The sequence below is a fragment of the Symphalangus syndactylus genome, chromosome 7 (assembly GCF_028878055.3).
Source record: "Symphalangus syndactylus isolate Jambi chromosome 7, NHGRI_mSymSyn1-v2.1_pri, whole genome shotgun sequence".
Lineage (NCBI taxonomy): Eukaryota > Metazoa > Chordata > Mammalia > Primates > Hylobatidae > Symphalangus > Symphalangus syndactylus.
In genome coordinates, this window is record NC_072429.2 from 39436084 (window position 1) to 39451751 (window position 15668).

The window sequence follows — 15668 nt, forward strand, 5'->3', positions numbered from 1 at the left end:
CTCTCTCAAACCATGGGGTTGAGGATTAAAGGAGATAATGGTTAAGCACCTCAAACGTTGCCTGCCACAATGAGTGTCACGTCCTTGTCATTGTTCTTCTTCCCGGTATTATTATCATGCTCTGGGTCAGATGAAATCTAGATTAAGAACTTGGCTTTTCCTATCAGAGGCTAGTTTTCGGGGCCATAAGAAAAGTCTAGAAGACCTGATAGACTGGAATGGAAGTTTCTTGGGAGGTGAGGCCAGCAAGGCACTTCATATCTTGCACTCTTAAAATTAACCCAGTTTCTCTCTTGCCCATATCCCCCTACCCTCCACCCTGTTTTTTTCCCCTGGGAATTTATTTCCAACTGTAGGCACCCAAGTGGATGAGGGGGTTCGCTCAGCCAGCAAGCGCATTGTGGCGCCCCCAGGCGGCCGTTCTAATATCACATCTCTGAGTTAAGCAAGCCTTCCTCAAAGAGAGGGGCAGAAGCAAGAAGAGATTGTTTTGAAGCCAAAATGGTACACCGATATTTAAGAAGGAAAGCGAATCCAAACGGTTGTGATCTAAAGAATCAATAAGCCTCAAGCCTTATGTTTCTCCAATGTTACACTCGCTTGCCTAGCTTTATGAATATTGCTTTGTTTTCTGTTTATGCATAACCTTGATTTGTTTGGCTCCCCTCCCCCCATTTACATGCATGCAATCAGACAGGCCACTAAGGTAAAAGAGTCTGCTCTATCATAGTGTTGAGAGCGTGTGTAGTGCTGCATCTTATGACAAGGGGACAGACAAGCTGGGACGTCAGGGAAATGAACAAAAGGGACACAGGTTATTTGGGGTGAGTGGGTGGTGGGAGCCTGGAACAAGGTAGAGGGTGCAGAGGGGCTGGGGTAGGGCATGTAGGAGGGAGGTGGGTGGGTCAGGTGAGTGGAAGGGGTGTTGTATATTGTGTTGATGACGTATGTTATTTCCATGGAAGATAGCCACTGTGGCAGCTGTCACATCACCACAGCTCCCTAAGGTCTGCCAAGAAGGCAGGCAGTCTTTGGGTTCTGTTCTTTGTCACGTCCCCTACGAGTAAATTTTGTTTCTTTGAACATTTATTAAAACACCAAGACCCAACCATTTCTTCTACCTGCTTGATTGTGCCAGTGTTTGCTCAGGCCTCTTTCTTAGTGTTGCTTTCAAATCCTTCTCTTTCCTGGGTTGGGAAGGCCAGGCAGGTACAGAGCAAATGACACTTCTCTTCCTCTTGCCCTCCCTGTCTCTTTGGTGCTCTTAAAGCCAGCAGCTGAGAACATAGCACAGGCCCACATGGTGAGGGCACCCACAGCTTAAAGACGCCTCCTAAACACGGCAAGGTCACCTCTCACTCTTCTGTCTTTGCAAACCGAGAAGAGTGGCATGCTTCTGGCATCCCAAGTTAGGATTTTAGCTCAGATGAGGCAGAATGAAGGGCCTCTCTTACAGGCAGTTTGTGTCTGATTCTCTTAATCCTGGCACATCCATGATAAATAGGATTTTTTTGAAAGTTGGTTTTATTAGGTGTTCCCTAATTTTTACCGTAATAGGTCATCTCAGCTTATATGAAAGTCAAGTGGGGATTTGGGAAAGCCAAAGTCAGTCTTGAGCAGAGGGAGCACATTTTGTGGACCTGGTTCCACCTTTCCATTCCAAACCATCTGTTTCCCCTTCCATTAGCAGAAACTCTGGGGCAACTTTGTGTCTCAGTCCTAGAATCTCCGCAAGTGAGTGGAAGTGACATGATGCAGCCTTCCTCATGGGGCACCTAAAAGAAATTAGTGTGGGTGCTTCGATCTACCTTGTCTGTCAGAGTTGAGTATCTCTTTCCCTATCATGCCACTTCTGAAAATTCAGTTTTGGAGCGAGTCCTGTGAGTAAGATAAGAATCTATAGAACCAAGATGCTCGTTTTCAGAAGAAATATGTTCAACCTGGGATCAGACTTCCATGCTCTGGGGAATCCAAGTGGCAGCACCTGTAACCCTGTGTACTAGGTGCTTTGAAGAGAAGCGCAGGCCTCAAACACCTTTTAAGTGCTTAGGAGAAACCATTATCTCTGACTGCAGGTTTGAATAATTTGAAGACCAGAGAAAAGTACACACTGGGCTACAAAGGAATTTGGAGATAGCCAAGGAACAGGATTTCCCCTAGCAAGCTACCTTCTGTTCAAATCATGAAAAAAGACTATTTCCCCTTAGAATAGGGAATCTTGCTATTTTAAAGCTCTCGTAGTGCTTTTCTTTTAAGGGAGATGCAGTAAAAGGGAAAATGTAGCTCTTAATTTACACTTCAAAGATGTGGGGGTCTTTCAGAGAACTCAGATTAACAGTTTTATGTGCAGAGAGAGTTTGCCAGATCTGAAGCATATTACCTCATTGACTAGGCTGTTACTTTGGGATAGGTTGCAGTACCAGCCACAGCCAGCAGATAGAGGAAAAGACTCACATAAACTCGCTTCTGAGCGTCCACTTCTGCGCTCTCTGCTCTTCTGTTACTCAGCCCCTGAGTCTGACTCATCCCTGCACAACCTCTCTGTGCCATGAAGATAAGTCTTCCATGGCCAAATTGGTCATCCGCACTGCCCTTGGGACTTCCGAAGTGAACCATTCCACCAGACCTTTGATTCTACACAAGATTTCCTTGCTCTGGGAACAACCCCCGAATGCCCTTGGGAGGAACAACATGAGCTCAGGAAGCCTCTCTTTCTTCACTTACCATTACTAACTCTCCAAGCATAGAAATCCCTGGGAATTGCGAGAATAACTCGCACTATTTTAAAATTTATATTCAGATTTGTTTTGTTTCATAAGACACATCAAACAGGCCTATACAAAAGGTTTAGGAAAAGAAAACCATGGCGAGTCCTGGCCCTCTTTGAATTCACTGGCACCTCATGCAAGTGTAGGAAGGCACACTGGATCTTCTATCCGATTCCCAAGCTGTCCTTTGCCATCTCATCCCTTGGCCTGCCCCCCAACCCTGAGGGTGCCCCCACCATCCCCCCAACCTCCTCATATTGCCTCTGAACCCAGATGGCAATCCGTCCTGGTTCTCTCTGAGGGCCGCGGGCTTGGGTAGTGGAAAGGGTGTTTGTGAAATTGTTAAATCAGTTACCCGTAGTAGAGCTATTTCTTTTACTTCTAAGTTTTCTAGAAGTGGCAGGATTGTAGTCATCCTGAAAATGGGTTTCCTTCAAAATCCCTCAGCCTTGTTCTTCACGACTATCTATACTGAGAGTGTCATGTTTCCACAAAGGGCTGACACTTGAGCCTGGATTTTCACTCATCCCTGAGAAGCGCTTTCCAGTAGGGTGGGCAATTCCCAACTTCCTTGCCACAAGCTTCCCAGGCTTTCTCCCCTGGAAAACTCCAGCTTGAGTCCCAGATACACTCATGGGCTGCCCTGGGCAGCCAGCATTCATTGTAAGTTCCCTCTTTGAAAACTGGTGTGTGGGTGTTCAGTTCTGTGTCTGGTGGGTATGGACAGACAGTAATCTCCCGTGATCTGTGCTAGCTGTGAGGCAGCTCTGGAACGTGAAGAGCTGTTTGGTTTGAACCGTGAACAAAACTGTGTTTTGAGTTTAGCTGAGATTAAAGAAAAAAGTTCATCAAGTGACTGTTAATGTAAACCTGGTTATTAAAATAACTATGAAATTACCAACATTGTTCTCCAGTCTTCTTCTTTGTGTGATGTGCATTTTCACCTATAATATTAAAATTGCCCAGTAGAACTGAAAGGGTTAGTAAGAGGGGCAGGCAGATCTGGGGATAACAGAGTTATCTGGAGAAAAATTGGGGGCTTCTATTTTTGAAATTGAGTTGTTAGTTTTGGCCACAAGTTTGATGGCCATTTTGAAACTTTGGAGAATGAGTAAGTTTTTTTCTTCTGTGGATCATCAAATTTAGTATTATATGCCATTTGGGATAAATCTAGCTAAGTCCAGAACAGAGCCATAAAGCTTTTTGTTTCGGGTTTTGTTTTTTTTTTTTTTTTGGTCTTTCCCCTAAAGCCTTGCTATTTGATTGTTTTGCAAGCATTTTCTGCTTCTTTTTAATAGCCTAGACTTGAGGAAAAACTCAAATTACGCCCATACCAAAGTACATTCTTTAGCAAATGGATCCCAAGGAGTCAAATCAGTGTACGGAAGCATTATTTGCTATATCTGCTCTTCTTAGAGCTTTCAGGTACATATCGGCAACTTGAAGACTCTGAGAAATCCTGTGATAAAGAAGTCTTTCAAACTTTGCCTAATTCAGGGTTCTCGAGCTTTTGACTACTGAACCCTTCTATCCCTTACCATCTTTTAGCATCCCACCAAACCTATTATACTACACCCTTTTGAGGGAAACACTACTGAATCCAGTTCTAATTTGTTGTGCAGATCATATTTTCATTGCAAAAGTTAAACTACTTTACCGGGGGAAAATTGGAAAGTGGAATTTTAAAGTCTGGTGCAACTGTAAAGTTCAGTCAGGCAGACTCAAGTGTAGTTGGATCTAAGTGCTAGACCCTGACGTCAGAGCATTGCTTCTTTCCACTTCGGCCCTGTATACCTTCAGTAAGTGCTTCCTTCTTAGTAAAGCTCTTTTTTAATTATTATTATTTTATTTGAGGTGAGTGTCCCTCTGTTGCCCAGGCTGGAGTGCAGTGGCACCATCTCAGCTCACTACAACCTCCACTTCCTGGGTTCAAGTGATTCTCCTGTCTCAGTCTCCTGAGTAGCTGGGACTACAGGCACGCACCACCACAGCCCGGCTAATTTTTTGTATTTTCAGTAGAAACAGGTTTCACCATGTTGGCCAGGCTGGTCTTGAACTCCTGACCTCAAGTAATCCACCCGCCTCGGCCTCTCAAAGTGCTGGGATTACGCCTGGCCAGGAAAGCTGTTTTTATGTGGGACAAAGTTGGTTGTCAGCATCTCCAGGTTTTCATTTCACCTGCTTAGTAACCTCAGAAGAGGGAGAGAGTCCCTCAATAGTTCTAGCTAAAAAGACTGATTCAGTCTGGCTTGGGGCATGTGCTCAGCATTGACCTAGTCACTGTGGCCAGAAAAGGACATGGGACCAATTGGCCACACCGGATAACATACCTAGCCCCTGAGCCACCTGAACCACATGGACTCCCAATAATTCCACAAAGAAAATCAATTTGTGATAACTGAAGAGGGATGGATGCAAGGAAGGCAAAAAGAGCCGTGGCCGTGGCACCATTCACAAGCTTGCAGGGCATGAATGTCTTGCCTGGTGATGTGGAGGTTGAGACAGGTGGGAAGGAGATGGGATACCACGGGATGGCCATTTCTGGTTAATTGCTTTTGTATGTGATGAGCCCCTGTTGGTTTGATAGAACAATGCCCTTGATACAGGAGCATAGAGTGATTATATCTTTTAACACAGAAGCTCAGAATCCCAATCAAAAGCTACTCTAAGTGCATAAAGAATTAATTATTTTACAGTTGAAGTTGGAGTTTTGATGTTTAATAAGCTTTGGTTTATAGCCCCATTTTATGACTCTAACTCAGGATTGGTGAAGCGCCTCTCCCTGCTCATGACCAAGGCAGCAGCTGAGCTCTGTTTAGGATTTGAGTGGGCTTAAAGGTAATAGTCAGCACTTAACAAATGCAGGATGCAGCAGTCTAAAAGGCATGAAGTGGTTTTCTTCTTAAATGGTGAAAGATACACATTGACTTTCACATCTCTTCCTTCAGGGTGGAGCTGTTCAGTGGCTGAGTCACGTTGACCAGGTGGGGAATGAGAATGCTGAGTAGGAGACTAACAAGGGCCCTCTGGTTCCAAACAACCTTCTGGAATCAGCTCTTCTACCACCAACCCGTCACAAAGGAGACCCCAACCATGAGCAGGAGATGGGGGATTAAAAGGCCAAAGTAACCTGCGGAAATGAGATCACATGCTAAAGGCTGGTACTCTTCAGAATCCGAAGAGTTCTAGATCCTGCCCTTTGCTCAGATGGCTGCTAGGCACACAGCAGGACACTTAACATGACCTGGACAACAGGGTACTTCGCAGGCAGAACTTGGGAGGCCACAAAACTTACAACAGCCTACTATTTTAGGACAAGCCCAGGGAACCAGCAGCTTGCTGGCTGCCCACCCACTGTGGGTCTGAGAGGTGGTGACAGTTCCCTTTGTTCTCTCCTAAAGCAGAGGTTGCTTTTAGCTGCAAGAGTTCAGAGCTGCCCGTTAACTTTCTGTCCCAGGTTGTGGACCTTAGAACTTCTGCCTGCTGCTTTGGTATATGGAACGGGGCACGGATGTTGAGGGGTAGGAAGGCAGAGTGCTAAAGAAACAGGTGCATAGGCTGCCCATGGACTTAGGGGCATAGTGAATGGCAGAAACTGGAATTCTGGGCTATGTTCCCTGAGATGTGACTACTAGAGAGGTCAGGATTTTTAGCTTTTATACATGTGGGTCAGGTAAGCTATACTGCATTCCGTAGTTGCAGAACATCATCTCTGTTACAGAATATTATTTCTGGTAAGGGACATTCCTCACAATAGGAAAGAGACAGAAGAACGGGTTACTTTGGGCACCCCCAATGCTATCTCTGGAGAAAACAAATACACACACACACACATACACACACACAGCTGACAAAGAAGGGTCAGTGGCTCATTGTTTACAGAAGACATTTTAATACACATAGGCACATTTATATTATATATGCTACAGCTCAACAGAAGCACTTGTTTCCCATTCGAGGGCTGCCAGATCAGCTGCCTGTTCACAACAGCACAGGTAAGTGAAGTTTGAAATTTTAATATCAGTGTTTAATATCAGTCAGACACACTGAATTTGTAATAAACAGGAATCACAGACAGATAGCAGGAAACAGGATTTTATGTAGACAATACAGGGACAGCTCGGTACTGAAACAAGCTTGCAGTGCTTTTTGTGCCTTTTCGTTCAGCTTTGGAAGACCTAAAGCCTTAGCATTACTGCCTCAGCCACGAATAGCAACACTGGTCTCTACTAGCTACGTTAATACTTTTTCTTCCTACTTATTCTTCCATCCAATCTACAAAAGCTATGATAATAGAACATCTAGCGGTTTCTGGTTAAAACTTTCCTATCAGAAGAAGCCTAGCCACTAATTAATTAGGTTACTGTAATTCATTTAGCAATGCTCTGTGCTGGTTGCTGTTCATTCCTGCCCTAGCAATGACCTCAGGCAAAACCAGTGCCACCATGGCAGTGGGTTAGCCATTAGCAGACGACTTCCTGGAATTAGGGTTGTGACATAAGTTGCCGGGTTTGACTGCCCTATGCATCTACTAGAGGTCACTGAGGATGTACTGGAGGTGGGCAGCTCTGTCACAGTGCAAGAGCCTTATAGCTGGGATGCTCTTGGACTTCAAAACCTGCTCAGAATTTGCAGATGCTCCATACAGGCAAGGGAAGCTGCTGGGAGAAAAACATTCCAGAGTACCAGGCCAAAGGATTTAATAGTCATCTTGTTTCGTAAAAATCACAGCTCTGAGCCTCGGTTGTCACGACTCTGGAAGAGACATGTTCCACCTAGTGGGATGTTAACGTTTAGCCCAAGTTATAGAATAAAACCAAAGGATCTGATGTCAACAACTAGCAATGACCATAAAGATTTAGGAAAAGTTTAAATTTTGGAAAAGTTTTTTGTTCTCATGTTTAAAATGCACAGTGGTGGGAGGTGATTACAATCAGTTTTTCCGCACTGTCAGATACCATGGTTTTGCTTTTCAAACTTGAAATACACTGTGTGTCATTCACCTGGCTAGCACTAGAAATCCATCTTACTCTCTGAGCCTGTGCTCTCTCATCTGTGCATCCATGGTTCCTAAAAGCCCACAGAGGTGCTTCAGTCACAGAAGCAGCTCACTGGAAATAAAACTAGGGATTCAGCCTACAGAGATTGTATCGGGTTCCCATCCCATCATAAATGTATACGTGTGAAATGGCACTATGGCTTAACTCTCATCACAGTGGAGATCCTAATGGTTCCACGGCTCTTTGGTAAGTGTAAGTACAGAAAAATTTCCCAAAGCCTCTTCTTGGGAAGGATGCAAACAAGGTCACAGTGAGAGGAGGAACCTGGTTACTTAGGGAGGTGAGTCCACAGCACATAAAGGCTTGAATCAAAACAAATGAAGGATAGAAGTAAACATGCAAGTAGTCCCTGACACTCATGGGGTTTCCAGACTGCAGCAGAATCTGGTCACTTTCTTATTCTTGCTCTTTCCAACACATCCCCCTCTCTGAAATCGAGTCAGGGCAATTGCTTCAAGTTTATAGTGTTTGGAGAAAAACAGAATAGCACAGACAAATGATGTAGGAACTGTAGGGAAAAGGAAGCAAACAAACAACAAAAGAGCTGGCTTATAATTATGTAACAATGATATAGTTGCTCTTAGACAAGCACTATTTCACAGCTCTGCCCGAAACTCTGGGCCTATTAGCTCAGTGAGGAGAAAACTGTGAATGCCAAGCTGAAGTTTAGCTCTGGCTTTCCACACATACTTGGTTGCCCCAGTGTAACCTCTTTATGGAAAAGCCTTGCATAAAAGACAGCCATTTCTGTTTCTTCGGTCCATTTTCACTTGCCTGCCTGGCTTCCCAAATGGGCATCAGTCAGGTCTTCCCAGTTGCCAGCTTACTGCCATCTTGCTGTGACACATGCTCTCCATAAGTAAGGACAGGTTTAGGTACTCTGAGTAGCCAAGAGGTGAAAACAATCCCCCACCAAGCCTGTTCACTTCTTGACCCTACCCAGGGGCATACGGGTTGCCAAAAATAGTTCTTCTGCAAAGATCTGTGTATCTGTACAGTGGAGTTACATCGTATGCACGTCTCACTTAGGTGAATTAAACTTTGTGGCAAATCAATAAATAAAATATAAATAAAAGGAGTGAGACACCAGTGATATTTTAAAGAAGTAGGCAATTCTGCCTGCCATTCCTGTAGTAAGCGCAGGGAGAAGGGAGACATGATACCACTGTTCCCTTAGTCTCCATGAACTTGCTTCTCTTGGATGTGTGGGCATTCCACTGTTCTAAGAGTAATTCTGAGGCCAGGTGTGGTGGCTCACGCCTGTAATCCCAGCACTTTGGGAGGCTAAGGTGGGCGGATCACTTGAAACCAGGAGTCTGAAACCAATCTGGCCAGCATAGCAAAATCCTGTTTCTACTAAAAATACAAAAAATTAGCTACTCATGGTGGCACACACATGCGATCCCAGCTACTCAGGAGGCTGAGACACAAGAATCACTTGAACCCGGGAGGCAGAGGTTATAGTGAGCAGAGATCATGCCACTGCACTCCAGCCTGGGTGACAGAGCGAGACTCTGCCTGAAAAGAAAAAACAAGAGTAAGTTTAGTCTATAAAAACAAGTATAATTTGTTCAACATTTTAGCTCATCTGGTATTAGCCAAAATGAGACCAAAAATAAAAATAACTAAGTCAAAACAAAACGAAAGCAATAACTTGTTTCATTAGTGAAAGGTGACACTGTATTGGGCTTCACTGAGAAAAGATACTTCCCATATGTTATGGGTAATTTAAGGGGTTTTTCAATGGTAAATTTTACTATCTTCTAAATTCATTTCTAACTTAGACAATAAACCCCATATAAGATGTAACTTTTCTGAACTGCAAGGTGGACATACTTTCAGTGTGATGACATTCTTTTCTGATCCTCTCCAGATACAGGTCTCTGCTAACCTTCAGAGGACAATTAGCCCTCAAGGAACATGCTTCTTGGAAGGAGAGTGGTGGGCTAATATTTAGCAATTCACTTGTTAGGAGGGAAAAAACGAGCATTTACCAGTTTCCATGGTGTAAATACTCCCATTATTACCAATTTCAAGTTACCACCTTCGCATTGTTGAAGAGGGAGCTGGGAAGTGGTGTGCACGGCAGGCTCGTGCCGGCTGAGATAAGCGTATCTAATGCTGATTCCAGCACATCACTGGAAGGCCCTCATCCATCTCTGTTACTTTTAATCTGATTCCATTCGTGCCTCCCTGATAGAATTCCTTATCCTTTTCCAAGTAGCCTGGGGAATTCTGACCACTTTATGAAACTTTCGAGGTCTGAAAAGTCTCACTGAGTCCTGTGTCCATTTGTCCATTTGTCACCGTGTAATTAGAAGGAGTGGAAAAATAAATCTATATTCATATATTAATTTTAAAATAAAAATAAAGGCGGTTTAGAATAACAATTATAGCATTAAAAAGGCAGGGTATGGCTCATCTAGTATAACCCTCTCATTTTAGATAAATAAAGTAAAGCACAGAAAGTGGCTAAGTGACTTGCTCTAGATCACACAGTTGATTGATGTGAAACGACATCCCAGGAGCTCAGGCCCAGGACCCTTCACTGTGTTGTGCTGCCTTTTTTGAAAGATATTCATTCACATTTTCTAAGTCATGATGTGTGGAGTGGCAAGAATTACTGTCAGCTTTTCTTGACATATGTAATTAGAAGTTTCTGGCATGAGATTGTCCCAAGAAGAAGACATGAGGCCTTTACAAGTTGTTATTCTGACCATCCTCATCTTGTGGGTCTTTGGTTTGTTCCAAGGCTAGATTTTGTTGTCTTTTGTTAAAGTCCCTTTTTACTCTTAAAAAGAAAAAAAAAGATGTTTTATTCTTTGAAAAAGAAAATGAAAGGTTTAAGCTTTTGAAATAATATTAAGCCCAATAATTTATAAATAAGCATGAGCCAAGGAAATCTTTTAAAAGGCTTTGATTTTTAAGTGTTTAAATCCTAATTCCTCTTCCCTTCTCACAAACAAAAACTTGATGCTAGGCTAATTTATTAATTAAAAAATGTTAAATACCTTACAAAAAAGTTTCTACATTTTCTATAATAGATTGCATCATTTTCCCAATTAGAAAATAATTTTTAAAATGTTAAAAATATATTTTCTCTTCAAGTAAAGTCTGGCTGAAACATGCCATCATTTCTGGGGCTGTTGTTCTCCCAGGAATTACTTACTTTTCTCTGTTGAAAATTATGAACTCCTTCTGGACAGAGTCAAGGTGCTCTTGAAGAAGACATGTCTTCCAGGTGAACGTAGAAAAAAAAAATAGAGGTATAGTTAGCAGACAAATGAGGATCTTCAAACAGCCAATAACCTGTTGACAGTCTATTCAATGAAAAGCCCCAAATTGAGAAGTAAGTAGTATCTTCAAAACGGATGCTATGTGAAGAGATTCCGGGAAGCTGGCAAAACAGGAAGCACCAGGAATCTGTCTCCCCTCCTACACAGCGATTGCACTGGCAGAATCTGTCTAATGTCACTATTTTAGAACTCTGGAGTCTATTGAAAGCTTGCAACTTTCAGGGAAGGCTTGGGTGGCAAAGTGCAGTTAATTATGACCAACTTAAGCTCTTAGCACAGCAGCAGCTACCCATCCCTCATCCTCCAGCCCATGGGAGGGAGCTGAGCACACACATGTTCCGGAGCAGTTTGCACACAGCTTGTGAGAGTCAGGGTGGAAAGCAAGAACCATGTTCTCCAAATTCTGAGGATCCGTGCTTCCAACACTGCTGCTTCTGATCACAGAGGTGCAAACAAAATGCTTGATGGCCATTGTTGTTGCACCTCCCCCACAATGTTGCCAGCCACTCTCCCTCAGGCTGAAGTGACTTCTGGGAGAATAAAAGGGCCAGCACATTTTCACCCCCTTCATTTTTCTCCTTTCCTCCTTTTGGGAGCCACATGTGAAAGGCTGGGTCATTCAAAAACAACTGCATCTGTTGGGAAAATTAGAAAGTGACTGCACATGCCCAGGGAAAGGTGCAGGCTCAGAAAAGACCTAAGAAGATCTTATGTTTACACCTCAGCTGATCCTTGTCATGGAGACAGCTTACAACAATAATAAAAAATAAAAATAAAAACAATAACAAAACCCAGCAAACCCTGGGGATGGGAGAAATCTGATTTTCCTAGATTTATCACATTATTAGATTCAAGTGTCCAATATAAAAAATAACAAGGCATGCCAGAAAATAGAGAAGTATGGCTCATTCACAGTAAAAAAACATAAACCAAAAAAACCTATCCCTTAAAAAGACCTAATAGCAGATCTACTAGATAAAGACTTCAAAACAACTATCTTAAATTTGCTCAAAGAGCTAAAGGAAAATATAGAGAAAATCAAGAAAATGATGTGCAAACAGAACTAAAATATTAATAAAAACATAGAAAACCTAAAAAGAAACTAAAAAGGAATTCTTGAGCTGAAAAGTGCAATAACTAAAATTTAAAAATTTGCTACAGGGTTTCAATGGCAAAATTGAGCAGGCAAGGAAGGAATCAGTATCAAACTTGATCACAAGACAGTGGAAATTACTGAGTCTGAGGAGCAGAAAGAAAAAAGATTGAAGAATAATGAACAGAGCCTACAGCAAGCTTGTCCAACCCACAGCCCATGGGCCACATGTGCCTCAGGATGGCTTTGAACACAAATTTGTAAACTTTCTTAAAACATTATGAGATTTTTTTCAGGGTGATTTTTCTTTAGCTCATCAGCTATCATTAGTGTTAGTGTATTTTATGTGTGGCCTAAGACAATTCCTCTTCTTCCAGTGCGGCCCAGGGAAGCCAAAAGATTGGACATCCTTGGCCTACAGAATGTATGGAACACCATCAAGCAAACCAGTGTACATACTGTGGAAGTCCCAGAAGGAGAAGAGAGAGAAAAAGGAAAACAGAATATTTAAAGAAATCATAGCTGAAAGGCATGAGCCCCCAAATCCAAAAAGGCACAGTGCATCCCAAGTAAGACAAATTCAAAAAGACCCACATTGACACACAATATAATCAACTTTCCTTTTTTTTTTTTTTTTTTGTCTGACAGACTTTTGCTCTGTTGCCCAGACTGGAGTGAAGGGCACGCTCTCAGCTCACTGCAACCTCCTCCTCTTGGGTTAAGAGGTTCTCTTGCCTCAGCTGCCCAAGTAGCTGGGATTACAGGTGTGCACCACTACACCCAGCTAATTTTTGTATTTTAAGTAGAGGGAAGGTTTCATCATGTTTGCCAGGCTGATCTCAAACTCCTGGCCTCAAGTGATCTGCCTGCCTCAGCCTCCCAAAGTGCTGGGATTACAGGTGTGAGCCACCGTGTTCAGCCAATATAAGCAAACTTTCTAAAGCCAAAGACAAGGAGAGAATCTTGAAAGCAGCAAGAGAGAAAAAATTTGTCAAGTACATCATAAGATGATGGGCAGATTTCTCATCAGAAACTTGAGGCTGATATATTCAAAGTGCTGAAAGAAAAAAAACTATCAACCAAGGATCCTATATCTGGCAGAACTGTTCTTGAAAAGTGAGAGAGAAACTAAGATGTTTACAGATAAAAGTGGAGGGAGTTTATTACCACTAGAACTTCCCTGTAAGAAATGCTCAAGGAGTCCTGCAAGGTGAAATGAAAGGACACGAGACAGTAACTTGAAACTGTACAGAGAAATAAAGCTCTCAGTAAGTGTAAATATATTGGACAATCACAAAGCCAAGATTATTGTAACAGTAGTTTGTAACTCCTTTTTGTTTTCTACATAAGAGGCTAATACATATTTAAAAAACAACAATTAATCTAAAAGCTAGTAATATTGTAAATTTGGCTTGGAGGTTCTACCTGGATTTTGTGAATAGCCTAAAAACATCTCTCTATACTGAATCCTGATAGAATGTTCCCCTCAACAATGGTACTGGAGTTGATTAAATATTTTTCTCCTCTAGTCAGCAGAGCCTTCTTTATTTGTGATTTTCTTGCAGATATGCAAAGCATTTGCTTTGACACTGCACTATCCAGCTTTCAATGTCTATTGATGACTTTTTCATCAAAATGAGAAAATTTAGCCTCAAAAAAAGATGATTACCAGTCCCAGGACAGAATTAGACCCGGATTAAATGTTTTAGAAATCTGCAACAAAACATTTCCAAACTTCTTCTGATGAAAAATATTCTTCTTTAAAAAGAAATCATTCAGTCATTTTTTTTAACCTAGGAATTAGAATATGCTAAGTTCTCCAGTACTGGAGAGTTTTCTTTCATAGTGCCTGTTTAGGTGACAGGAGAGGAAACAATACGAAGTGCAGAAGAGGGATGAGGAGCAAGATAAAGGAGAAGACACAGCTCTGTTTTGTTTCACTCTTATTTGCAAAAAGAGGCATTTGTAATCCTGAGGGTTTCCAGTATTGGTCACAGGGCACAGGCAGCTATAGGATAAACATAATCTGATAAAAGCTCTTTGGAGCAATACTTTTACCCCAAGATTTTTGGAAAAATAATTTTTAGCATTAAAAATTAAGGTTATAATCAAGTGAAGTGAAAAAATCCACATGGATTTTTTTTCCTCTACTATGTAACCATTTTATTTAAACAAAGATATGAAATACACACTTGCAGATGACCTTTTAGTGTGATACTTCAGACCCCATTACCCTTAAAGGGTTCATATTCAACATGTTCTTTTCCCTCTGCTTTAGGTGGAGAAGTTTAAGAAGTGTGGCCAAATGGATATGTCAACAGGAGTAGCCATAAAGAAAATATGAAATGAGGGGGACAAAAAAAGAATGGAGGGACTAATGGGTCATACTGACTTAGAAGGAAAATGATCGCTAAAAATCTTAGGACTCACCTATCAGGGATGAGCAGAGCAAACAGTGATTAAACTATCATAGCTGGAGATGGCATCCGAAATATCGGAAGGGTTTAGAGCAAGTGGAAATTTCAGGAGGAGAACAAGAGGACTTAGGGAATTTGCCTCAATTGTCAGATAGACTGGGTGGCATGGCAGTCTGTTGATTCTATACTTTAAAGATGTTGAGCAGAGCAAGATAAAGTGGAGGATATTCTGGGGGGAAAGAAACAACAGAGGCCTCTGACATGAGCATAAAAAGAGCCAAGGAAAAGAAAGGCTAGGAGTCAGGAAGTGCAGTGGAAAGTAAAGCATCACAACAGCTAACATTCTGTGGAGCACTTTACATGCACTAATTTACTCAGAACAAGCCTATGACGTTGGTACACATACCAACTCCATCAATAAATGAGGAAACTGAGACATGGGAAAAATGCAAAACTTGAGTTATGTTCCTCTAGTTTATCACATCCTAGATTCTATAACAGTGTATCTCAACCATGGTTGCACACATAGAATCACCTGAAGTAATTTTTTAAAATACTGAGACCCAGGATATAAAATCAATGTGCAAAGATTGCTAGCATTCCTATACACAAACAAAAGGCAAGCAGAGAGACAAATCATGAATGAACTCCCATTCACAACTGCTACAAAAACAATAAAACACCTAGGAATATAGCTAACAAGGGAAATGAAGGACCTCTTCAAGGAGAAATACAAACCACTGCTCAGGGAAATCAGAGAGGACACAAACAAATGGAAAAACATTCCAGGTTCCAAGATAGAATCAGTATCATGAAAATGGCCATGCTGCCCAAAGTAATTTATAGATTCAATGCTATTCCCATTAAATGAGCATTGGCATTCTTCACAGAATTAGAGAAAAACTATTTTCAAATGTATTTGGAACCAAATAAGATCTCGAATAGTCAAGACAATCCTAAGCAAAAAAAAAAAAAAAAAAAAAAAAAGACTGGAGGCATTATTACACTACTACACTACCTGACTTCAAACTATA

The 15668-nt window shown here is 41.8% G+C and overlaps 2 protein-coding genes across 9 annotated transcripts in view; one reads left to right on the forward strand and one right to left on the reverse strand.

Moving 5' to 3' along the window:
- The window catches only part of DPYSL3 (dihydropyrimidinase like 3), a 114448-nt gene extending 110779 nt beyond the window's left edge, over positions 1-3669 (forward strand). For all 5 annotated transcript variants that reach the window (XM_055285735.2, XM_055285738.2, XM_055285739.2 and 2 more), the window contains one exon: positions 357-3669. In XM_055285735.2, the coding sequence (XP_055141710.1) occupies positions 357-445 (89 nt within the window). In that variant the 3' untranslated portion in view covers positions 446-3669. The remainder of the gene's footprint in view (positions 1-356) is intronic.
- The window catches only part of STK32A (serine/threonine kinase 32A), a 179237-nt gene that overhangs the window by 20912 nt on the left and 142657 nt on the right, over positions 1-15668 (reverse strand). Inside the window, exons 12-14 of one of the 4 annotated variants that reach the window (XM_055285740.2) lie at positions 10998-11062; positions 10557-10619; positions 9255-10136 (exon numbers count right to left, since the gene is read on the reverse strand). In XM_055285740.2, the coding sequence (XP_055141715.1) occupies positions 10073-10136; positions 10557-10619; positions 10998-11062 (192 nt within the window). In that variant the 3' untranslated portion in view covers positions 9255-10072. Of the gene's footprint in view, positions 1-6637; positions 10620-10997; positions 11063-15668 lie in introns of those variants that run through there. The other 3 variants (XM_055285742.2, XM_055285741.2, XM_055285743.2) reach the window with 3 other exon arrangements.